Source organism: Asterias amurensis, chromosome 7 (assembly GCF_032118995.1).
Source record: "Asterias amurensis chromosome 7, ASM3211899v1".
Taxonomy (NCBI): Eukaryota; Metazoa; Echinodermata; class Asteroidea; order Forcipulatida; family Asteriidae; genus Asterias; species Asterias amurensis.
Window position 1 is genome coordinate 13,892,496 of NC_092654.1, and position 27,071 is coordinate 13,919,566.

At 38.4% G+C, this 27,071-nt stretch overlaps 2 protein-coding genes across 3 annotated transcripts in view; one reads left to right on the forward strand and one right to left on the reverse strand.

The window, feature by feature from the left end:
* The window catches only part of LOC139939975 (uncharacterized), a 35,783-nt gene extending 15,137 nt beyond the window's left edge, over positions 1 to 20,646 (reverse strand). Inside the window, exon 1 of the mRNA XM_071936152.1 lies at positions 20,341 to 20,646. Within this exon, the coding sequence (XP_071792253.1) occupies positions 20,341 to 20,410 (70 nt within the window). The 5' untranslated portion in view covers positions 20,411 to 20,646. The remainder of the gene's footprint in view (positions 1 to 20,340) is intronic.
* Positions 20,647 to 23,422: 2,776 nt separating this feature from the next.
* LOC139939981 (peptide-N(4)-(N-acetyl-beta-glucosaminyl)asparagine amidase-like) overlaps positions 23,423 to 27,071 on the forward strand; it is a 34,092-nt gene continuing 30,443 nt past the window's right edge. The window contains exons 1-3 of one of the 2 annotated variants that reach the window (XM_071936158.1): positions 23,423 to 23,535; positions 25,900 to 26,014; positions 26,759 to 26,896. In XM_071936158.1, coding sequence (XP_071792259.1) covers positions 23,423 to 23,535; positions 25,900 to 26,014; positions 26,759 to 26,896 — 366 coding nt within the window. The remainder of the gene's footprint in view (positions 23,536 to 25,899; positions 26,015 to 26,758; positions 26,897 to 27,071) is intronic. The other variant, XM_071936159.1, reaches the window with a different exon arrangement.

The following is a 27,071-nucleotide window of genomic DNA, read 5'->3' on the forward strand; positions in this document are numbered from 1 at the left end:
TCCCCGTCAATTTCAGCAAAAGTTAATTTAGATTTATTAACACACATTCGAATTCAACCAGATTTCCCAAATTCAATCAAACTATAGCGTTCCTTTGTAGCTACTAATGCATTCAATTTCGTTTGCGTGCGCGCATGATTTTGGTTTTTCTCGTCGTTTGGGTTCGTTTCGGGCATTCTATTTCACTTTAAAGGCATTCATGACAACACTTTTTCACAATTCTTTAGTTGAAGTTATATATTCCTCGGTTTTTGCCTTGAATTAATTTAAACGATCTTTATCTGACCGGTGAATGCTATTGAAATTTAATTGTTAATTTTGGCTGTCGTATATTATTCTGATAAAACGGGACATTCAGTTTCAATCGAATCTTCTTTCTGGAACGAACTTCGTCAACATATCTCTAATATTTCTGATGTGCACACTTTCACATTAATTTTCAAAACGCATCATTTCAAGATGCATCCTTTAGTTCAGTATTGCTGTTATCTTGTTAATCTTTGTTTCCTCTGCATGCGCCTTGAAAGACCCTTTAAATTTGATTGGAGGGTTACAGTTGCCTTTTATTGATTCATTTATTTAGTTATTTTAAAATGTTCAGACATAATAATTAAGTACACAGTATACATTTACAAATTTCCGGTCAAGACAAAAGTGAAAAAGAAAAAAACTGGCAACCAACGTGTCAGACCCAGTAAAATCTCCATTAGTATTCATGAGACTGGAGGTATAGGCGTTTGTACCTAAATACACACAAACTTAATAAACAATTAATCAAACTTTCCAAACACAATAATTGGATAGCATCACACATGCCTAAAGGCAATCAATGTTCCATCATTACATTACACATTAATATCTCCATATAAAATTAATTACACGCCAGATGTAATAGACTCACAGGATGGTTGGTGCCTCTTCAGATCTCATCCATTTTGCTTCAAGCTTTTCAGACCATGCGTCATTTTCCCCTAAATTCAATTTCTGGTAATCGTAGATGGTGGATGTACTCACGCCGTGCGCTTTTCCCCCGCCATAATTCAAATCAAACTGACTAATTTCCCCAAGTTCGGCAGTTCATAAATGAGTTAAGACTAAAGAAATCCAACACTAAACATTCGCTCATTAGGTAGAGTACAGTAATTGCTTATTCCATTAGGACACATTGTATAATTCACCCGTATTGCAGACGACGTCAGAGAGATTCTCCAGTAAATGCTTTCGCGCCACTTCGTTGGCGCCACAAGATTTCGCGCCAACACGAAACACCTACCGGATTCTTCAATAGCGTGCGAGAAAGATTGCAGTTCTGTATTTATGTGAACTTATTGATTAAATCAAAGTTATGAATCATTGTGAATAAACAGCTGATTTGCTAATCAACATTTGGACCTTGACATATGAACTCGCGGTGCACCACATTAAACCATTTATAAACTATGCGACCCCGTGATTTTGAATGCCCCCCCTTCCCCTGACAGGCAACTGCTTTCTCTGTAAAGAGTACAAAGGGTTAAAATAAAAAGGTAAACCTGATCTTTTGGGCAAATCTTTGTAGCCGTCCAAAAGGGAATGTTCACATTTTGCACCGATCGTAGATTCTGCATAAAACTGAATTGTAACATAACAATCGGATGATTTTGAGTTTACGTTTATACCAAATTTATTCATACACCAAAAGTTGATACAAATCGTACAATACTACAAGTACGTCTATGTTCTTCATAACTGTTTTACATGTTATATGCTTTCTCTAAACGTGGTTTCGTGAATGAGTAACATTATGTTTTCACTTTAGTGAAAGCGAATCCTTCAAATTTGTGCAGTTCATTGTGATCTCATAGGATTTAAGGCATTGCATGGTGAGGTATCAATGCATATTTAGTTTGCGGTAACACCATGTGTGTATCTCCTTGCCAGGTATACAGTTTGTTCTTTAGAGAACTAACTAACTTTATTCTACTACCGATCTCATAACAACGTTGTAATATAAATTAATGTTGTCATGCGAGCCACTTTATAGAGCAGTTGCGAGTTAAGGCTGTCGAAGCATTTGGCAGATATCGAGCCTTGCAAATTTGAGTGCAGACCTCAGTGAAAATGCAATTCCATTTTGTTAGACCATTAACTGTCACATATCCCTACCTATGGCGAGATAGTCTTACACCACCCGCAACTTCTGTCGTATCTCGTTTCCCGCCTTTATTCAATAATGTTACGAAAAAACCTACCGATATGCGACGGCGTGTTCTTTATGACACGAGCATGACCGAGCTGTGCATCAGAATTGAGATCGATAGCGTACGACGAACGCAACACGTTTAGGCATGAAGGACTTGCCTCCGATCCTCGTGCCCGTGCCAGAGGGCAATTTATTCTCACCCCTGGGGACTACGCGATTGATTGCAAGCTCTACTGGGGGCTCGAGGAATACACACGAACCGGGAGGCAAATAGAAAAACAGTTGGGGATTTGGACAGAGGTATAGGATTTCTTTTTCACAATGATGCATGGCCGGTCGTCGAGGACATTTCGATTTTACCCAGTTCAGGATTCTGGAATGTGCATGAACACTACGGCTGTTTGTGTAGGCGTAGACAAAAGGGTCTGGTGATTAATGATAGCGAACAAAATTTCAGATCTATTTTGTTTCTTGTTTTAAAATGAGGTTTAGCTGCACGATAGGCGAGCAAACACGAAACACGTGAACGTGAACGACAACAAATGGTGTTATTTCTAGGTGACGTCTACTTTGGGCTTACTTTTGGCTCACGTGTCACATCTGCACGTACGTCCCTGACGTGAAAACTTGGAACTTTCTAAATACGTGAGATCTAACAACACAATTTTGTGACGTTTACGTTCACATATTTGCTCGCGTAAACGTGCAGTAAACCTCTCTAATGAGAAATGTGACCACGTGGGTAGTTAAAGCAGATCGTAGGTAGCAATGGCCGCAACCGGCAGCTCAGTTTTCTACAAACGCATAGAACAAAAGATTGAGAAAACATTAACAACCGTATCACAACTAGACCCCAAGCTAGTAATGGGGCAATGGTAGTTTCTGTGATGAGATGTGGATTTAAGTTTGACCAACAGCGCCACCACGTGTCCGACATCCCTCGTCTAGTCAACTCATGTTTTGGCAGACATTTTAAAACAAATCTGTGGCTTTACGACTTTGACTTCAGGTCAAATCACTGCAAACTCGTTTATTCATCATTTCATTTCCGGCCAACCGTCTCAATCTAAGCCGAAGTTGCTTTGTTTTGATGACACATTGTGACATCTTTGTAGAGTCATTTACAGGCCTCCATAGTATATTTTTTTGTAATCTAAGGGCCATGTTACACAGGGCAATTGAACGTCACTTATTTTTCTTTGTAATGTATATAGGACATTGTTGGATAAACTACTCTTGTCTCTTGTGCCACTAAAGTGCACTGCAATTATTGTTTGCCTCAAAGTTGCCCGAAAAAGTTATGTGACAAGGCTTTTAGGCACCACGTCATGACAGAGAACAAAAACAATAAAATAAACATACATACATTAGCCGTCGGTTGAACATTTGATCCAAGATTGGCAATAAGCGATTGGACGCAGACTGGTGAGTATTTTGTTACATGTGCAACTTTACATAAAGACTATTCCACTTGTTTGCACATAGCCTTGGTATATTCTATCAAAGTATCGACCATCAATAAACATAATAAGGCACAAGGAAATCTTTTCTGCCATTATTATGCAGCTCGGTTCTTGTTGAGTTTTTCCTTCTTCTTGAGACAACAGCAATGGAGGGCTAATATACCCTTCCCATGAAATATGTAAATTGCACATAGCGCGTGCGCACTTACGTTTTGGTTGGCAAAGTGAGGGAACAGCGCGCTGTTTTGTACACGGCTTATGGGTGCGTGACGCAGACGCGATTGCGCGTCTGTTTAGTGCACAACTCTACGGCGTTTGCCAACCAACAGGGTCTGTACGCCTGCGTGAATGTGATTAGCATATTTCATGGGAAGGGTCCATTGTGAAGCAGTAATCTTTAAAGGTTGGGGCATAAATATGTTTTGTCAAAGTATAATGTCAGTTAAAGCAACATGATCAACTGGAAGGTACAATAAAGTCCCGCAGTTTTTAGCTGAATACAGTGTTTACTTGAAAACAGCAAAAAAATTGTCATGGTATTTTCACAAGAACATCGAGTCCATCCACATAATAGGAATGTGACAGCGGGTACCAACTGCAATTGCTGGTCGAAGCATTCTCGAATGGACACCAACCCAAAGAAATCTGAGAAACGATTCATGAATAAATCGTTTTAAGGTGACAAATTATCCAAACCATATCACTTTAAGTAGAATCCATTTTCAATTTCGTTTACCATCGACAGCTGCAGTCTTCTCACCAAGGACGTTTTTATGGTCATTGATTTTTTTGAGACTTACAAACCTATGACTCTCAATAGTTTACCACCATGACTGTGTTTCCAGTATATGCAATAGCCATGTTGTCATATTTTGCCCAAGTTATAACCCTATATGCCAGAATTCAAATGTCACCGTGTTCCAGTGGTATGACTTGCAATCATAAGGTTGTGGGTTCGAACCCGGCCAAACTGACAACTGATTTCACAATGACTAGTATAAGTATTGTCGTCTAGTTACTGACTCAAGATGTATTGATTTAGTTGTGCATTTATCAAGCAATGTAGCCACCATTTGGCGCAACGCAGCACCTTGCAGTGTTTGACTGATTTGTTACGGTATAATAATTTACTCATCAATGCAACGCATATTTAAGACATCTCGACTTGCGTTTCCAGTCAATTTGGACTTCATTGCACGTTTTACTGGCGACTCGTCCAGCTCATTTGGCACACACCACGCTCAAAAAATTTCAAATTTCTGTACGTTTCGCTTTTACAGTTTCTCTTTTGAATCAATTACAAACCTGATATCGCATTGGCAAGACCCGGCAAACCAACCGAGGTCTACCTTTTAACGAAAAAAATAGAAATTATTTGAAAATAAAAAAAAAGAAGGAGGGAATTCAATTCGTGGTGAGAGTATTATTCACTTCCTGGAAAATCATGGCGTTTTACCGTGTGGTAGTTTAGGTCGTAGCACTTTGCCTATGCCGAATCGTTTCACATACACACAATCAATATACCAGTTAAATTGGACGGATGCAAGCGTGTACTAATGCTGTCCGCCATTATGCAGGCGCCTCTGATTTCGCTGCGGGCGATATCATTCGGTTCTTCGATTTTTCGAAGAAAAAAAACCCGCATTTTCAAGACGGTTTTCACCGACGTTTCCTACCTACACCAAGACAACATTTCTCCCTCTGTGTGTGTGTGGTATGTGTAGACGGGAGATTAGATTCTTACAGCATTCAGCTGAAGGTGTTTTGTAATTATCTTTTCTGTGTGTCGGGGGTGATACACGGACAGTAATATTATTATATTAAAGGAACACGTTGCCTTGGATCGGTCGAGTTGGTCTTTGAAAAGCGTTCTGTAACCGTTTGTTATAAAATCGATATGGTTAGAAAGATGTTGTAAAAGTAGAATACAATGACGTACACAAATATGCCTTGAAATTGCGTAGTTTTCTTTTTACCTCGTCGACTAACACGGTCGGCCATTTATGGGAGTCAAGTTTTTGACTCCCATAAATGGCCAACCGTGTTAGTTCGCGACGTAAAATGAAAACCGTGCAATTTTGAGTGATACTTGTGTGGATCATTATATTCTACTTTTAAAACATCTTTCCAACCATATGCATTTCATAACAAACGGTTTCAAACGCTTTTTATAGACCAACTCGTCCGATCCAAGGCAACGTGTTCCTTTAAAGCAGTTGATGGTTTGAGTGGCTTTGACTTCGGCACGTTGTATTTCAAACTCGAGGCACAACGTACTTAGGGCTCAATATTCACATGTGTTTAGGTGCCCTCGACTCTGCCGCTGTCCTGTACAATATTAATACACACTCGAGGTTCAAAATCACAAATTTATTTGCATTTGAAACGGAATGTGCGTCATGAATAACACAGACGATCACACCAAACCTACAACCTTTCAACAACTTCATTCTGATAAGACCGGTAAAAGAGGTATCAATTAAATTTTAATATCTAACTTTAAGGCCTAACTTAGGTCAAATGCAGACTTTCAAGAAGGCTGACTGGTTTATACTTGTGTAGGTTCAGCGGTTCGCTTTGCACTGAGACTGCACTGCATTCGCAACATCTTTGAATACAAATATTCTTTAATTGAGTTATCATGATTGTGGTGCTTTATGGCTCTTTCGAAAGTAATTAACTTACGTAAAACTTGAATAAAAGCAATGGAGGGATTTTCAATTGATTTTGATTGTATTCGCAACATCGTTGAATACGGAGTTATCATGGCTGTCGTTGCTCTTTTGAAAGTAATCAACTTTGGTAAAACTTGAATAATAACAATGGAGGGATTTTCTATTGATTTAGAATAAACTTTGTAAAACTCACCCAAACAGGCTGTCGTGCAGCCACAGAGTGGCGCTGTTCCCGGTTTAAATAAAGGAACCAGACTATCTGCACGTTCAGCCTCATTTAATAGTTACATTGATTTGACTGGAGGGAAATCGAGATGACAAAACCATGTTAAATGTACATCAGACCAGACTCCATATGCCGCCTCTACTTTAAAGGGAAGGTATATATACACTTTGGTAATCACTTTTTATTGGTGACAATAAAACCTTATTAATATTGGTTAAAAAGTACAGTAGCATTTTAATTTTTTTTAGAGAATCTTTTCACTTCGAAGTAAAGTGGTTATGGGAAATGTACACGGTATCAGTTTGTGTCTCCCCAAATTCGAATTCTGTCATAACGTTTTTTACAATGTGATTTCCAATTATTACGGAGTATATTCTTCCGGCGCTTCCGGAGTTCCGGCGATATTTACACTGAGTAATTATATTCTTGTAATGCAAACAACACTGAGTTATTATATTCTTGTAATGCAAACAATACATATTTAAATCTGAGAAATGTTTCTGTCTGATACGTTCCTCAGAATGTGATTCCCAAGTACGGTGTATACGTAGTTTTTGTCCGGCGCTCAAGAGTTCCGGCGATATCTCAAAACCCCAACCTTTAAAGGCAGTGGACACTATTGGTAATTACTCAAAATAATTATTAGCATAAAACCTCACTTGGTAACGAATAATGGGGAGAGGTTGACTCAGCATAAAACATTGTGAGAAAACCCCATGTCAGACGAAGTGAAGTAGTTTTCGGCCTCGAAATCAGGCATCTGAAAGCACATATCTTCGTCTGACATGGGGGTTTTAGTTTTTTCATAGTTATCTCGCAACTTCGAAAACCAGTTGAGCTCAAATTTTCACAGGTTTGTTATTTTATGCATATGTTGAGATACATCAAGTGAAAAGACTGGTCTTTGACATTTACCAATAGTGGCCACTGTCTTTAAAATTTAGTATATTTTCTTGTAGTGCAAACAATAACATTCACCCCAATATTGTCATGCACCCTATGTGAAAACATCGAAAATGAATACTTAATCACAAAGGAGCTCAGACTATTTTGCCAGTGCGAAGGTGTTTTTCTGTTCTATTTAAATAATGAAACAAAAAATGAAAAAGATCACCGGCTGAGAACAGTGTGCTGTTATTAAACTTTGACGCATTAGTTCTGCATGACAAATCATCTTCACGTCCGCACGGGTCACTGTGTTCAAGTAGTGCCAACTAAAATGAAAACATGGGCTGTGTGTGGTGAAAGAAAATCTGCAAATATTAAAAACATCTGCATCTGAATTATTTTTAATCTTTAGAGCTTACTTTCTGTGGAAACTTGATACCGTGGCAAGCAATTGCTTTGAAATTGAAGCCGTGCAGAATCAAAGGGTGTTTAGTCAGTCGTACACTTTTAGGTTGAGTTGATTGGTTTGTTTTGCCAGAACAAAATAAGCACAAGTTAGGATGTGTACCGAATGCCTTGATAAACGTTGGCGTGGTTGGTTTATACGCAGGGATGAGAATTTACGAATGTGAGTAAATAGTCCTGGAAAAAATGGATTGTGTTACAACTCGGGAGGTTTAGAGATTATGTGATCATCAGAAATACAAAACGAGGTTTGGACACAATAGACTTTTATTTTGGGTGACTGCTTTGCTTCGTTCAAAACAAAAATAAATGGCTCAAGGAGAATTTAAGAGGAAACCTGGTAAAACAAGAATCCAACAAATCACCCGGATACGTTTATCTTAACATTGACAACTTGTTTTTGTTTTAAGCCTTCGAGAAAGACGCTGCGGGGTCGAACAAAATGAACTGGTAATATTTTTGTGTCAAATCTTTCCCGAAATATGACCGTACTTTATGCATCTGCCAAATGATGTATTTCTCTAATTAAATTTCTCTAAAAGATTTCCCCCGCACTGCCAATAAAATTACGGGTAAAAACCTCATCGACCACGAAACTGCTGGCACACACAATTAAACATGTTTTAAAAGCCAGTCAAAGCCTCACCAACACTTCCAACCGAAATCAACCCCGAACGTTAAAGGGATCGCCGTGGATCGGTCGAGTTGGTCCATAAAAAGCGTTTGAAACAGTTTGCTGTGAATTAAATATGGTTAGAAAGATGTTTTAAAAGAAGAACACAGTGATCCATATAAAATTATGGCTCGAACTTGCGTATTTTTCCTTGTTTTACGATCTAACTCGGTCGGCGGATTTGTTGGAGTCAAAAATGTTGACTCCATAAAATGCCGTGCCGTGTTAGTTCACGACGCATAAGAAAAACCGTGTTTTTTCGAGGCAACGTGGGTGCCTTTAAGAACCCAGTCATAGCGCGCCAATTACGGCACGGCGCGGCAAATCTAATCTTATACGATGACCTTGAAATTGCATGCTTGGGGAATCTCTACTCCCCAACACCTCTTACAGAGTCTATCATAGACACGTAAAGTACATTAGCAAAGTTGACAGAATTTAATTTATGCTTTGATAATCGCAGAAGTTTAATTCTAAATATATATAAGAGCATGGCATGTTGTAAATTCGATTTTCTGGAGAGGTATGGGTTTTAAATTTCATGGCCGAGACGAGTTGAGCTTTTTCTTGAGGACTTTGGGGAGATCATATTTCTGAACATCTGCCACGCGGTTTCATGTATAAGAACATGCAAGTGTGGAATGGAAAGCAGCTTATGTGTATTAATTCATTTAAAGGCATGAATACTACTGGTATACTCAAAATATTTGTTAGCATAACAACTTACGAGGTAACAAGCAACGGAGAGCTGTTGATAGTATACAACATTGTGAGAAACGGCTTCCACTGTAGAAGCATAGTATTTGAGAACGAGGTTATTATTCCTCTAACAAATATTTAAAGACTTCAGCTGAAGCCTTTTACTATGCATCTGAAATCACACAAAGTAATGCAAAAAGGGTGTGTTTTTCTTTCATATTTCTTGCAAGTTCGATAACCACTTAAGCCTAAATTTTCACGGGCTTGTTATTGTATGCATATGTTTGGATATAGGGCCTACACCAAGTGAGCATATTGTTATTTGACGATACTACCAAACGTGTCCAGTGTCTTTAAGGATGTATGCTACTGCGAAGAAGACATTCACCGAATGCAAATCAAGTTATTTTGTGGACAGGTTTATTACAGACGTTATTGTGCGAGAGCGTCTGGCCAACTGTCTGCGTGTTGTGTTCAAATTATTTTGCAGTGTGTGGTGTTGTAAATTTGAGATGGAACTCGACCCTTAGTTTTACTTCCAGTATACCTGAGTAATTAATGGAGCTGATTTCACAACGAGCTATTAAAGATCACAATAAAGAGCTAGGCAATGAATGATTAATGCAAAGTGAAATGCTGACGTCACAACAGATTGTGAAACTCACCATGAGACAAACTTGATTTATTTGTGAAATCAGGTCAGGTTTTTTATCTGAAGGACTACAACAAATAGGGCAAGAACAAATAATTGTGTTTTTGTCTCGGGACTGTTTTTTATTCAAGCCAAACGATAATTAAATGGAATTGCCATTGATATTTTTAAACACTGGTTTATGCACGTGGATACTTAAGTTAACCTCATCAAAATGCAAACAAAAAATCCTCGCATGGAAAAAGCGATGTTCATCCGGTTGAAATGTTTGAGTATGACATTTACCATTAAAGACCCTGGACACTAGTGGTAATTGCGAGATGATAAGGAAAGATTGTTACACGAAGTTGTGTGCTTTTAAATGCTTAATTCTGAGGTCTAGAAATCAAATTCAACTATTTTAGTGGAAAATTACTTCTTTCTCAAAAACTTCGTTACTTCAGAGGGGGCCGTTTCTCACAAAGTTGTATACTGTCAACAGCTCTCCATTGCTTGTTACCAAGTAAGTTTCATGTTAACAGTTTCTTTCAGTAATTACCAATAGTGCCCAGTGCCTTTAAGTCAACCTCTTCAAAATGCAAACAAAAACTCATCACATCGAAAAAGTGATGTTCATCCGGTTGAAATATTCAAGTATGACATTTGCCATTAATGTAGTTGGGTCAACAGTCTTCCATAATAAAATCCCTGCAAGGAGGGTGAATACAATCAAAAGCAAATTCTCTGCAGCACCCCACATCACACAGAGACCGTTCGTTCCTATACCCATACTATGTAACCATATGTAGCTCGGGCCTAAATGTAACCCAAGCCCAGTATACATAAACTTAGCCCATAGACTACGTTTATATACAGAGTTAAAATCACTTTTAGGCTGGGGCTAAATAGCGCTAAATTAAGGCCTGGGCTACATTAGGTGATTGGGGGGGGGGCGACTACATTTAGATACATGGCTTCACTTAGGTATCGGGCTACATATAGAGGTTGGGACTAACCAGGGTTATACATTTAGGGTATCGTACTATACATTACGCTGCAGCTCATGTGTCAGACCTAGTGTGTTCACAGCGTGTAAATACACATCTCACATATCGTCCACTACGTGGGCCTGTGCCAGCCATATTAGACTTTCCGTACTTCCAAAAACATTTACTCAATCACCGCACGCTATAAGCGGAAGATTTGTTTATTGAGCCTTTGGGGATTGAAAACTCAGATGGAATACTTTCCGTAATCAGAAAACAGGTTTATATCTCCACACCTAGTAATCTCTTGCATACCGACGGTTTACACCGTGTCTATTTACTTGCATCATTTTTATTACAGTCTGATTTGGACGGAAATGAAAAAATAACAAATAAAACAACACGCATTTGGTACAAATTTAAGCCGAAACTTAACTATCTGTCGTGGTTTTTACAGTGTATAACATTCAGATTTGGGTGCTTTGAAAGTAGAACATAATGATCCACACCAATAAACTGTTCAAAATTGTGGAGTTTGATTTTACTTTGTGAACTAATACAGGCTGCACCGTTGCATTCCTGTACTTTTATGTCATTTACATGACATCCACACTGTCCACCAAACCAAACCCCCGAAGAACTGTAAAATAAACTTAAAATAAAACATCACATATGCTAGCTGCTAGACGAATATAATGTTTCGCCCAATAGGGCAAAATCGCCTTCTTTTTTCAGAATCGTGCTCTCTGCAGAAATAATTTCATGGTTGAAATAGTAAAACTCACGATGCGCATCCCGCAGCAGTTTTAGGCCTCTTCCGTGTTTTGTATGCCTTGCGGAGCACTCGTCTCCGGTCGCCATGGAAACGGTACAAAATTTACAGCAGCTTTAAAGGCACTGGACACTATTGGTAATTACTCAAAATAATTGTTATCATAATAACTATTAAACTTGGTATGAACAAGCAATGGAGAGCTGTTGATAGTATAAAACATTGTGAGAAACGGCTCCCTCTGAAGTAACGTAGTTTTCGAGAAAGGTTTTTCTCATAAAATATTAAAAACCTTCAGGCTTGAAGCCTTTTTTAGGCATCTGAAAGCACAAAAATTTGGGCAACAAGGGTGTTTTTTCTTTCATTATTTTCATGCGACTTCTATGAACAGTTAAGCCTGCAGATTTTTTTATTTTATGCATATCGGGATATACCAAGTGAGAATACTGGTCTTTGACAATTACCAAAGGTGTCCAGTGCCCCCAGAGTGCAAAACTACTACAGTAGTTTGGATGACAGTATACACAAATATTCTTTGTATCAAATTGTTTATGGTGCAGTGCAAGAAATATAACAGCGAAGTTACTCATGTGAGCAACTCTTTCAAATTTCATAGGGCAATGAGTATTAACTGAAGATGTTTAAATGCATACATTTTCCTAAAAAAGAAAACACTTCACTGTATACTCCCCTTTAATACTGAGACAATCCACCGTGGAGCCTGCCAAGCAACTTCATCTCGTTAATAACTGTCATTTGAGACAAAAATATATTGACAACCAAAACACACCTGAAGGCCTTTCTTGACCTGTGACCCCCATGTTGCTAAGGATCTCTCGTCTCTAACAGTCGTCATGGAGACGAAAGAGATTGACAAGCGGAATCTCTCGTCCTCTCTCCTTCTCTCTCAATCAGCGTACATCACAAGCACCCTTGAGAGATCCCGAGCCTGGGATGCTTCTACTGGGCCAAAATCTTGGTCATCTTACATGAGATGCGAAACGATCCAAGTCTATTCTCATTACAGCTAAAGCTGTTCTCAAGTTACCCCGGAGAAAGAATTTGCTAGAGTGGATGTTGCAAGAATGCAGTGGGGGTCTTTTGTGAGTTTTCCCTACATCTGAGATAGGAGTATGGGGTCTACTGTAATGTTTCATCCCGGTATGTTATTCATGTTCACGGAGAAGGCGAGCTTTTCAAACAGGATTATCTGCCATGCACATCAAGTACATGCACATGACAATCAGCCTCTCACGCGTGGGAACACCTTTAAAACACCGTTGTCCATGCGCCACCACATACGTCGAAATGTGAGCCCCCTTTCGGTCCTAAATCTCCTAATTTAGTTTGGCGTATTGCCTTCTTGTTCACTATTTATTTAAACTGAATGCATACGATTAAATAGACTCCACGCTGTGAACGTTTAAAGGGGACGAACATCTTCGGTTTTTGGAACTGTAGAATTGTTTTAGAGTCCTACATAAATGTCCTACATATATCGGCCTACACCCAATACTAAACTATGAAAGTTTCAATCCAAAAGGTGTTGGCGTGTCTGAGATATCGCCAAAATCCGTAGCGATTTAGTACACACATGATGAGAATAATTCGTTGTTGGAATACACAACCTGAGAAACGTTTTTGAATTTCCAATTTCGTAATATTTGTTTAACATATTGTTTTCCACATAAGCACACTAATTCGAAGTAAAGTGATTCTGAAAATCCTGTATGCTATCGAAAGTTGCAGAACTCTCGCTTGCAAATTCATTTGGGAGTGGTTTCAAACGTAGATTCTCTTAACTCTCAACAGTAAAACGAATTGGTTTGCGTGACTTCTTCTGAAACAATTAAAGGTCAGGTTGGTGTAGCGGTGTCTTGCCTTGCCTTATACATCCCTGGTTCAAGTCACCCCGGGCATTATGTATAGATTGGGTTTTCAGACCCTAAAATTGAAACTTCTTCGTTTTCTCTTCTCTTCTCGTTTTTTCTTTCATGATGAGACCGTTCAGAATATATATCCAGATCCAGAAGTCAAGCAAAATGTGTTAACAATTTCACAGCATTCTTGTATCTAGGAAGGCCCTGTATCCTAGTAAACCATAGTCAGTAATGGATGTATGCTTGAAACAGTGCTTAAAGTCTCAAAAAACAATATGTACTACAACGGTGGGAACAGGTCAGTATGGCTCGCATGAAAGATTTTAATAAGGCGAGTGACAAAAAAAAAAACAATTATACCCCAGTTCAGATAATGAAAACAATTACTACGAAAAAAATCAATGGAAATACAAATGACACTGAAAACATATTAACTGGAACTCTCGCACGTTCGTATTGAAGTGTGTTGAATCTTCATTCATTACCATTTGCGTGGCATATCTCTCTTTTATAGTTTGTTCAGCTCCTTTGTCATCAGCCATTTGCTTTAGCATTGCTATAGTTTATGTCTCTTGGATTGTAGTTTGTCTATTTTGGCTGTCTTCTATACAAACATTGGCTTAAAGGCAGTGGACACTATTGGTAATTGTCAAAGACTAGCCTTCACAGTTGGTGTTTCTCATACATATGCATAAAATAACCTGTGAAAATTTGAGCTAAATCGGTCATCAAAGTTGCGAGATAATAATGAAAGAAAAAAATACCCTTGTCACGCGAAGTTGTGTGCGTTTAGATGGTGGATTTCGAGACCTCAAGTTCTAATACTGAGGTCTCGAAATCAAGTTCGTGGAAAAGTACTTCTTTCTCGAAAACTGTGGCACTTCAGAGGGAGCCGTTTCTTACAATGTTTTATACCACCAACCTTTCCCCATTACTCGTAATCAAGAAAGGATTTATGCTGATAATTATTTTGAGTAATTACCAATAGTGTCCACTGCCTTTAAACTGATAGTCTCATACGCTCTTTATTTTGTTCTTTATAGATTAACTATTTTCCCTACATCGTATATGCTTATTAGTTTGCTTACCTACATATTATTGTGTATGTTTGAGAAAAGTAGAAAAAATGTTGAATTTAATTTGATTTAATTGAATTCACCTTCACTGGTAAAATGTTTAGTGTTCATCACCATTCAATAAAAAAAATGTGGCATTGCCGTTTGACCAGTTTTCAATTCCTGATTGAATTACGATTAAATTATCCACATATGGGACACTGTGAACAATTACACATTCCTACCCGTTTCATTCATTCGTCAAAAAAAATAGTTCGGTGCAGGAAATGGTTTCTTATTCTGTCACATTGAATTACCCGACATTACATTCCAACAGACGGAACAGCTGTACTCAATGAGCTAAGGTCATAAGACCAATTACTGACACGTTGTTCACGGTTCAATTATAAAAAAAAAAATAAAAGATTTATTCCATTGTAATTAATACCAAACACAATTTATTGGACCATGTTATAGGTTCATTGATGAGCGATTGTATATCAGATGGAGAGGTCATTACTGTATAAGAGCTATACATCATCTCACACGATGATGCAAGGTTGGGGTATTGGAGAGAAAAACAAGTATAGTTTCAAAGAGTCTTGAAATCAGTGCGTGAAAAAAATACATCTTATTTCCGGGAATATGATGGACACTATAAATTATGACTCTATACATAACAGGTTTGGGTAAATTCGGCTGTATACACCCAAACCATACAGTGAACTCCTATATACAGTGTCAATCATACCTTAACAAGATAATAGGCATATCCGATAATATTCTTGGACTAGAAAAACCATAGTCGTAAACTATGTATATTGTATATATATACAACCATGTATACAAGTATTTTGTGAGAAGTGTTGGCTCTGAAAAGAACCGGTGTGGTCTCAACGTCTTAAACATCTGCTTGCCATGTGCAAGAAAACGATGACCACATGTTTGAGACAAGAACACTATTTTACAATATTATGAGCACTGTGAGGCTTTGATTATTTGTTTTGTTGGCATCAACGATTCATTTCTTTGAATGTGTTTTGAAAATAAACTCGTGGTTTTTAGTGAGCCCAAACAATAAATTACTCTACTGGCGTAATAGGGCTGAAACTGAATTCACAGTATAACTTTATAACCATGATAGATAAAGTGTCCGGAAAAAATATATCTTTGAATATTAAAGCATAATCGGTGTAGATTGAGTAGCTCTTTAACCAGTTGTGCAGAAAATTGGTTGTCATAATTATTTTAATCCATTACATTCTCTAGTTTTCAATAAACAAAATCATCAACCGACTTGTTAAAATTTCAACAAATTAGGTTGTCACGTTTGCAAGAAACCTACTAGGTTGAATATTTATTTGACGGGATTTGTGCAAGTTCACATCATGTGCATTTTGCCTCCAAAGGCGGTTGCAGTTTCCCCGAAAATCTTCCGCGCTGCGCACTTGAAGTTCGCCGGCGGTATCGAACTCCTCATCGGGCACTCTACAGCATTGTGGAAATTATATGTGAGGCAAATTGAGTAATTAGGGGCAACGGAGAGTTCGGGGACAACTTTATTAATTATAGTAGCTCAGGCAGGAATATAATATAGCGCACGTATCTACAAAACAAGGTACTCAAGGCGCTGAGTATACATGTATACAAATATACAAAAAGAGGGTTATTGCAGAGATGAATTGTGAGACCCAATAAGTAGCACCTATGGGTTTACTAGTTGCTACGGCGCATATATACAACAGCCACAACAGGAACACCGGGGCAAACCCGGTTTCGATAAGGGATGGGGGTACTGACACCAACTTTATCTTCCAATCATGCTTTTGCTTTTATAAATAACAAGTTTTTCAAGGGCCATTTGTCGTAAATGTTTTATAATAATGACATGGTTTTCCAGCAATTAATGCACACTTGATGCACAGCTTTCTGACATACTGACCTTGTTACTTTTTTTTTTTTTATAGCTCCATGGTGAAACCATATAGAGCAAGGTTACACTCAATTCCTTTTGGAACTAATTACTCGCACACACCGTGGTTCAATAATAGGCCTAAGTGCGGTTGAATATAACCGATGAATTGAGGTAAATTCACATCATAACCCGATTGGCTTTGAATCACGATAGAATCTGTAATCACGCCGATTCTGTAATCACGTACAGATTCTGTTTACACAGCGCCATAGACCTTATCGCAAATACCAATGCGCAAGCGCAGACTGTTGAATGAGGTGCATTGTGGGATAGATATGAATGAAATTTTGCTACCAGCTAGACCACAATGCACCTAATTCCAAGCTTTACGCGCGCGCCCCGATATTTGCGAAAAGGTCTATTTCAATGGCTAGTTCAGCTTTCTTGCCTGGTGCATGTTTCCCTCCATCATACAAACTAGACCACTTAAAAAGGAATATCAATTCCTATCTTCAGCTCCCCTGAGTTATTTTCATCTGGAATATTTTCTTCTTTAGATCTCTATACCAAGAGTGGCACATAGCCTTGTTTGTGGTGAATTACGTAGTTTTTGTATGCAAAGCGCCATTCCAACAGCTTTAAAACCCACTGCATCTCTTTGGAACTCCTCGCCTGGCTCACGTTTTCCTATATCCACAATCTGGACTGTTTTAAGAGGAATGTCAATTCCTACCTTTAGCTCCCCTGAGTTATTTTCACCTTAAAGGAACACGTTGCCTTGGATCGGTCGAGTTGGTCTTTGAAAAGCATTTTTAACCGTTTGTTATAAATGCATATGGGTAGAAAGATGTTGTAAAAGTAGAATACAATTACCCACACAAACATGCCTCGAAATTGCACGGTTTTCCTTTTACCTCGTCGACTAACACGGTCGGCCATTTATGGGAGTCAAGTTTTTGACTCCCATAAATGGCCGACCGTGTTAGTTCGCTCAGTAAAAGGAAAACCACGCAATTTCGAGGCAAATATGTGTGGATCATTGTATTCTACTTTTACAACATCTTTCCAACCATATGCATTATATAACAAACGGTTAAAAACGCTTTTAATCGACCAACTCGTCCGATCCAAGGCAACGTGTTCCTTTAACTATGTTCTGCTTTAGCCCCTTACCAAAAATGGCTTATAGCCTTGTTTGGGGCAAACTTGCATTAAAAAAAAACACAAAAAAAACCCTCCAAACTACGAGATAAATACGGCATAGTACTGAGGCAGACACTTAATGAGTCTGTCTTTAATCCAGTGTTCATCAGAAAGAATGTCCTTGGCGGCATTTTTCAAATGCATCCCATTCTGAGTTTGACTAAGGCTGATAATATTATTGTCATCTCCTTACATCTGTCTAGCTTAATGTGCTTCGACACATTTCCCCCTTATTACCGAATTTGTGGGGCGAGGAGTGAGGCATGCGTGCTGTAAATAATAACAACAGATAGGCCTATAGTGCTTTATGATGGTGCAGCCATCTTGGGTTTGTCTCATTGATATCAATGTAACCAAACCAAGGTTTGAAGAACAAAAAAGTATGGTTCCTATTTGCAAAATGATTATTGGCATTCATTATTGTTTTTTGATACCAGGAACATGACCAACATGGAGGCAGTATGATAAAGGTCTATACCTACTTTGATAATTGGTTTTGTAAAAGCACTGCGCTCATAACATCAAGGTTGTGAATACAATTCACACAATTGGTTTTCCTTCACTGTGCAAACATAAAATACAATAGTGTTTTGTTTTGTAAATAATGTAAACTAAATATGGCTATTTTTCTGCTCAAAGTTCAGTATTACATTGAAACAACAATGCATAATTTACACAATTCATGCACAAGTACTAAGTACATAGTGTTATCTCCATATTATGACACAGACGCCATTTATACGGATACTTTCCCAGTGATACAAAACCAAAATGAAACACAATTATCATATAGCTTTACCGGTTATAGTTATACAAAACAAATGCTAATATTTATGTGCATAATAACAACAAGGTTTCATACTGATAGACCGTAGACTGAGGCCCACGCAATGTTGTGTTTAAACGCAATGGGTGAAGTGACATTTAAATAATGTGTTGGGAGACCTATAACCGTTCGACGCCCGTGGAGCACCATGATTAAAATGAATCGTCAAATTAAACAGCTTCGACTCTGAGTGATGAGAAGTCAAGCCATTATCAAACATAATTACCAGTAATGGTTTTACAAATACTAATGTTTTTTTTTTTTGTGGATTATAACAATCGCAAAGGTTTCACATTGATAGAAAGATTGTATTAGACTATGTGCTATACTCAGTACTGGCTATACTAATGTTTTTTTAACACCATGGCTGAAGTGACATTTTAAACACTGTGTTGAAAGCTCCCGTGTAGCACATTATTAAAATAAATCGTCAAACTAAACGAGCCTCAATTCCCGACTGATGAAAAGTCAAGCCATGGTATCAAGCAGCATCACTGGTTATAGTTTAACAAAACAAATGCTAATACTTTTTGTTTATAACAACAAGGTTTCATATATAGACCGGGTTTGACAACTCCTTGCTCTATGATTAGACTAGACTATGCCTATACCCAATGTTTTGATAACACCGTGAAGAAAGTGACATTTTCAATGTGTTGAGAGCTCCAGTGGAGCACGTTATTAAACTTGAAAGCCTGAAAATTCACATCTTCATCTCCCAACTGATGGAAAAGTCAAGCCATGTTTGATATTTTCGCATCCTTTGACAGCGTCCAAACCTTTTCTTGGGATTGGAATAATTTGCTTCTTGCCGATCGATTCGCACCTGCTCCAATGTTCCCCGGCTGTGCCTAACGTAATAAAAATCATAATTCACAAATCACCCATGACAATTTTTTTCCTCCTAGCCATGATCGCAGGCTTTGGGGTTGTTATTATTGTCCTTTTAAAAGTGCATACGGAAATATTTGTATAACTTCTTGTGGATATTATTTTATAGTGAATGATTTAAATGTTCATTTATATTTTGCTCATTTTAATTTTATCTTATTTGTACGCCGTTATATATTATTTGATCGCAGGCTGAGGGCTATTATTGTTCATTTTAAAGTGCATACGAAAATATTTAAAAATTTTCTTTGGATATTGTATTTGCATTGTATTGAATGACTTACATGTTTATTTATTTATTTATTTATTTGTTATAAATTTTAACTGTGCATAGTTTGTACGCCGTTATATATTCTAACTTGTATGATTTTCACAAATGTTTATACGTATTTGGTTTGCGGTTAAACAGCATGCGGTGACTTGTCAAGTAGATTATGTTCTCAGCTCACCATGCAATGGCTCACATCTCGTATTAAATATTTATTTAATTGCATGTCTTCATTGCTTTCTTATTTCTTATTAATGATGATATCTGTTAGTGGCGGTTAACCGCTGTATGTTATTAATATAAAAAAATACAAAAAATATCTGCCGTTAATGGGTGGGAAATCCCCCATATTAATGTGTGTGATTCGCTCGGTGGTTTGACATAAAACAGGAGTAATCTGGGTTATGCAAACATAATAGGCGAATGTGTTGTCACACACTACACGTATACATCTATAGGGAGGAAATAAATGCAGAATCTGCAGCGTGTAGCACGAAACATGAAGTGGATTATGCAGGAAGAAGCTTCGCCACAGACACACACAATAAATACATAGAGCTCGAGAGTTGGAGGTATAGTAAGTGGATTAAATTGCCCCTGACTACTATCAAGAAAAAAAAGCAATGTTGTATTGGCTCTTACCGCATGACATCAGCCTGAGCAAGATGATGGCGAGACCCGCCTGCAAGATGCCGGCTGCATCCATCTGCATTGCGACTCGCGGGGCCCCCAGGTGATGGTGGAGTTTGGAGTTATTAAAACAAAACAAAATCTAAATTTTACAAGAAGACTCGTCAGCTTAGCTTCCCGAGTGATAGGTTCGCTTTATTATTAGTCATTGATGAAACAGTGTGTTGAGCCTTGGAAAAGGCTTCAACCGCTATCACAAGTTCGAGATGACTTGCTATGCTTCGACCACCTTCGACCAGCAATGTGTGATGAAAACAAATGAGCCGTTATACAGGTGCACACTGCAAACTATACCATCATGACGGAGTTGTAAGTGTTGATATTTTTAGCACTGAACTGATTGTTGCCATGTGATACTCTCATTATCATCCAAGCCACAAACCATATTTTCCCAAATGCAGCTCTATCCTTCGGTCGTCGTACAAATTACGGAAAGATGTCACTAATGACGGGGAATCCTTGGTGATCTTGCGTGCCGACGAACCGTACGTGCCGTACGCAGATGTGTGGAATGACTGTGTGTTAATATTATGCAGGATGGTGTCTCCTTCATCAACGCAATCTAACCCCAAAGTAAAGGCGGTGCTTTTGATGGCTCGCGGTGGGGGAGCTTGGGCGCGCATACACACGACACGAGTATAGAGCAGTACAACATTCAACACGAAGTCTCGTTAAAACAACACAGCATGCTGGGTTTTTTTTTAATAATGTGTTTTAGCATTCTCGTAGTGTATTCTTCAGTAAGGTGTCTACTTACAAAGGTTCAATTACCGTTTCCCCGTGATATCCACGCCGTGAATATTTACAAGGGAACGGTCAACATTGACACTGTAAAAGCGGACGTGGACTAAAAATAACATTTTCTTTGAATTTCCACGTGGTGGTTATGTACGGCCACGAAACCATGGGCTATACTCGTGATGTCTCGGCCTTTGGTCGGGTTTTGTGGGCGCCTCCGTGTGTGTGTTTTTGGCGGGACTATTTTGACAACTAATTGAAGTAATTGAATCGTCATGACAACAGCGATTCATCTATAACCTGGAGTTTGTTTTGTCTGAACCGCGCTGATCAGTAGAGTTTGTTTAAACATGGCGCTGACATTTCCTCATTTTATTAACAAGACGAGCTTTATACGATCTCTACATCACGACTGCAGTTTTTTCCCTTTTCAGTAAAACAAATTATTTCGGTGTGGTCATTACCAAATCACACCTCGGAATGACCTTCAGTTCGTTATACTTTGTATTAAAAAAGTAACAACTCAAATAAACTCAATAAATCCTTTTATAAATAAACAAGAGGTGTTTGGCACACATTCCACGAAAACCTTATAAGCAAAATGAAACAAAGACACTTTCTAACTTACGGAGTAGGCATGCCAACATTTTGTTAAAGATAATAATTTAGTCTACATTCAAGTCAGTGAGTCAAGGGTATCCATGCAATTAACATTGGTACAGCCTTCACAGCGCCAGTGCAGCCATGAGAGGAGATGATGGCGTGACGTTCATCAAGATCAAGGATCGACCGTACCGTGATCTTAAAAGGCCTTGGCCCAATTTCAGCAAGCATAATGCTTGACACATTTCTTTGCTGAGCAAAAATTGAGTGGGCACTGGCATGGCCACAACAATGTAAACTTAATGTGTTTTTGGATGGTAACCTATTGCTGCTTAGCAGTACTATTCTGTGCTTAGCAAGTTGTTGTGCTTATCTTTCCTTGTCACAAGAGGCAACTTTTACAGGCAACCAATTACTTGTAGCTTGTAGGTAATGACACTGCAGTGCAAAGGACCGCTTTGGTAGCACGTGAGTAATTTTTCGAACAATGTCTTACGACCCCCCCCCCCCCAAAAAAAAAAAAAAAAATTAAACAAACAACAACAACAACAACAACAACAACAACAACAACAACAACAACAACAACAACAACAACAACAACAACAACAAACCAAAAAACAACAACAAATAATTTAAACCTTCAAAATGTGAATGGCTTTTCTTCTTTGAAATTGCCTGGAACTGGTGAACTGTAAATTTCGTCGTGTGACGGAAAGGGTGCTCTTCTAAGTTCCTTTGCTCATCAATAGGGCGTGCAGTAACACAAATTGATTGGGGAGGCCTTGTCCTTTTGTGTCACCCACGATTACCATCCCCAAACTGTGCAAGCTCAGAGTGTCAATCTGTGAACATTGTGTTTTCTGTTTGAAAAGTACATAAACCCTTAAATAGGTACATAGACCCTTTAAAACAGTGGACACTATTGGTAATTGTCAAAGACCAGTCTTCTCACTTGGTTAACATATACATAAAATAACAAACCTGTGAAAATTTGAGCTCAAACGGTGGTCGGAGTTGCGAGATAATAGTGAAAGAAAACAAAAACCTTGTCACACGAAGTTGTGTGCTTGTAGATGGTTGATTTCGAGACCTCAAATTCTAAACTTGAGGTCTCGAAATCAAATTCGTGGAAAATTACTTCTTTCTCAAAAACTACTTCACTTCAGAGGGAGCCGTTTCTCACAGTGTTTTATACCATCAACCTCTCCTCATTACTCGTTACCAAGTAAGGTTTTATGCTGATAATTATTTTGAGTTATTACCAAACGTGTCCACTGTCTTTAATAAAATTTTAAAAAGGAGAAACACCAAGTTTAAAAATAATAATCTTGGCAAGTCGTATCAAAATAATGTAACTTTTGAAAGTTCCTGACTAATGAGGCAGATGGGCGGCGCGGGCTATGGAGCTACATAGAGGCCGGTGGCTGACTCATTCCTCCAACGGGCAGGAAGGGGCACACAAATTGATTTTCAACTTGAATACACCTATAACACCATATACCCAACATTATTCTGATAAATAATCCATTAAATTTATTAATTTCGTTCGTTGTAAGAATAACATTGCTTTTATCTTTTATCGAAATGATAACTTTTCGAACTGTCATTGAATGAGACGAAAATGAATGATTCGGACAGCGATTGGTAAATAGCGCCCTCCATAGTTTAATCCTTGTTTACTTTTTTTGACAACATGGCGTCAAATGAGGAACTTGCTGTGGTGATGAATCAGCTGTTAGAAAACGGTCCGTCAGTTTTTCTTGACGCTTCTGAGATTCTCCTGAGATTTGCTAACAACATTATAAGGTAAAGCTGATATTTTTAACTTTGTGCTTCATCAGCAATTTTCATTGGTGACGGAAATAACCTGGCCGCGCTTCCGCTTCGTTGTGAATGTGAAGCGGGAAGCGGTCTCAAAAAATCATGCCGATTGCGAGCCATGGTACTGTGGTAGCACGTCAGTCAGAGTGCAACTGCACTGACGTCCTGGATATATATAACGGTTCTTTACAATGCGAACACAAGTTTGGCCTGATTTGAGAAGCTGAAATTCCGTTCATATATTCATAGTGTCCCTCACTATATTCTCAACTAGTTCAAAGCTAGCAAATATATCCTAGGAAGAAATTATAATTTATTAATTATCCGAAAATATGTCGAAGTTCTGCACTGGCGATGTTGATCATCGTGTACCACTTGATAGTGTAAGTGTGAGCCCAAGTGCGCATGGCTTTGACTCAAAGTTTGAGTACAGTGCAATATCTTGCCGCTATTCATCGTCAAAACAGGGTAGGTGCTTTTAACTCGCCTTCAACTCCTCCAATATACATTTTAAAATCCAGGAGGTATAAAATATTCCAGCTCAAATAGAATTTTCTTAAATTTCCGGTTGAATTTCGGTAACAAATATCGAGTTTTTTTTTCTTGTAAAAAAAAAAAAAAATTCTAAGCTTGCAGCTAAATCGTCTGCCGCCGCCGTCTTGTGCGGACAACAGAGGGCGCTTTCCTGCGCGCGTATATTTTTTTTCTTGGGAAGGTTAACATGCGCTAATTTATGGTAAAAAGTGGCCTAATTTGTCCTAGGAAAAAAACGCTTCCGGCTCATGAAGTCTTAGCACAAGACGTCAATGCTCGGTATCGCATAGTTCTGCGCTTTGTGTAAATTGTTCACTGACTATTACCTGCTTAGTGTTTGGTTAACGCAGGTTGACAGCGATTTGGCTGCAAATAGTAGGCCGCCAGTGATCAGTGCAAGAAAGTGTTTACACTGAAGTTAGTGCACGACGTGGGATCGGAACACGCTAATTTCAATTTTCTTTTCACAAAATATGTACACCAAAGGAGAAAATTCAAAAATTTTCAATAATGGGATCTTTGAGTTCCAACTACAAGGAACATGTGAGTAAAAGTTCAGACTCCCGAGTTAGGTAGAAATATTTTTAACAGATTGTTGAAAGATTTTCGCAATGGTACGGGACCTTTATACCCTAACCTCTGTCGCGTTTCCTGCAACGGAGGAGTCCAACCCGGGCTAGCCGATTGCTGGTCTATCGGTTTACTTTAAGAAGTTAGGCCACGCCCATTTTTTAGGCAAAGATCACTGACTCAACTATTAATTATATAAGCAAACCAAACTCAGTCCATGAAGTCTAACGATCAATACAGGCTAACTAAAGGATAACTTTCCGTATGGCGCCACCATTTTTTCACTCATTTTTACAAAAAGGGATATCTCATAGACGTAAATTAGATACTATATTATTTCATATCGAATGAAAAAGTGGTGGCGCCGTACGGAAACTTTTCCGAAAAGACATTTGATCAAGTCTCTTGGTGACAGGCCGTCACCCGTCAGCCTGTCAGCAGTCAGTGTCAATACGTACAAGGAAATACAAGATACAACACAACCTTGTTGCCATCAATTAATGCCACCCTTGTAATCTCCTGATGATCACTAGCCACACCCACCCATATATGTGGAAGTTCCTTCTTCCCCAGACAGAACTGTCAAACTTTGGTCTTTTTGGAACACGCTCCCTGTTGTGGTGTTGAACGTCCCAACTTTATAGGCCTTCACAAAGTTCAGAGGAGGAGTTGCATCAAGCTTTATAAGCAGAGCAGCAAATTTCTACTTGCAGTTTGCACTTTGTCTAGCACCAATTGAGCTTGAGTTCCAGTTGTCTTGTACCTTCGTTTCCTTGAGTTTTGTTTTTCTGATAGCAAATTTGTGTCCGATCTGCACACCACCAACAGTCAAGCACCCTTGGCTGATTGACTCATTTAAGCATCAAGGATATGGGTACTTTTTGTAACACAAAACACAATGTCACAGATTTACAAACCATAGGCGTGACCTAGCAAGAAAGCTTACGTTGTGAATGGTGATTAGGGTTTATAATAGGTCTATCACACAGTGACAGGCATGATTTCACTTCAACATCCACATCCGGGCGATTTGTGCCGAAAAAATATCAAGATCAATTTTAATGCTTCATTTTTGTAGATCTATTTTTTTAATTATATATTTTTCATTTTTGTTAGGGGGGGGTCTCATGATTGGATGTTCAAATAGTAAAGTTAGGTTTAAAGTTTTTTACCAATGCATTCTAATGTATTACAAAGTGAACCCCTTACAATTTCCTTTTCATTCTTTTTCTTTTTACTTTGCAGAAGCCCAAATGTCTCCAAGTTCCGCTCTATACGTCTTGGGAACAAGATCTTTGAGAAACGGATCCTACCTGTGTCTGGTGCTGTGGAGTGTTTATTCTTGATGGGGTTTGAAGAGGTACACCAATTGAACAACAATTTGCTTTGAAAACAACTTTGTAAACTTTTTTATTTTTAGTTTTATATATTTATTTTCAATCTGAACAGATGATTGAGTGGATTTGAGAATGTTTAGGGTAGGACAAAAAGTGAAAGAAAGAAGAAAAAAAAAGAAATGGCATCAAGGATGTAGGCTGAACATCTGTAATAAAAATTAAAAACTGTTAACCGATAAATAAGTGTATGCACGGCCAATGAACAGCCTCCTTTTGATCCTCTAGGCGAGGGCGCCCAACGGGTGCCGTCATATGCATAAAAAGGTTTACTGCCTCCATGAAGAATCGGGCTTGCCCCTTTGTACTGGATAAAAACCCAGTATGGTAGAAGAGTACTGTACACTGCAGTTTTTGAAGCATTGCTTTTTGTGGAAGAAATAGTATAGGACATAATTTTATGGCAACGTTTTAACCCTAACTCCCAACCAGCGTCTGTCTTCTGACTCAAATTTCTCAGTCAAGTAAAGCCCGGTTCATACTTCCTGTGAATACGAATGCGGTACAAATTTTGACGTCACAAATTCCACTGAATAGTTTGCAACAGTTGAACTGTGTTCAACTCCTGCAAAACCTTGTTTGCAAAAAATACCCATGTGATGTTAAAACGCACTTCGCATTCGCAGGGAGTATGAACCGGGCTTTAGATTGAGGTTATGATTTAAACCAACTCAATAATGTTTTCTTCATGTATCTTGTTCGATCGTCAGAATGATGATCACGATCACTTAGTCTTTCCAGAGAACGCTGTGCAGAAGGATATGATTAAGATGCAGGAAAGATTAGCCAGAGAACGACTGAAACTCATGGCAAAACAAATATCCGCTTCCAGTACATGGAATATACAGGTACGGAAATAATACTCATTGGTTTACTCAGTAATGTTGGCATGTTTAACCTGTTAACTATAAAAAAGAACCACTAAGAAAAGCCCTTGTTGGACTAAAATGACTCTCTCTTAACATCAGTCTTATTATAGCCGCCATTACAGCCCATCACCTTACCATGTCTAAAACGCCAAGG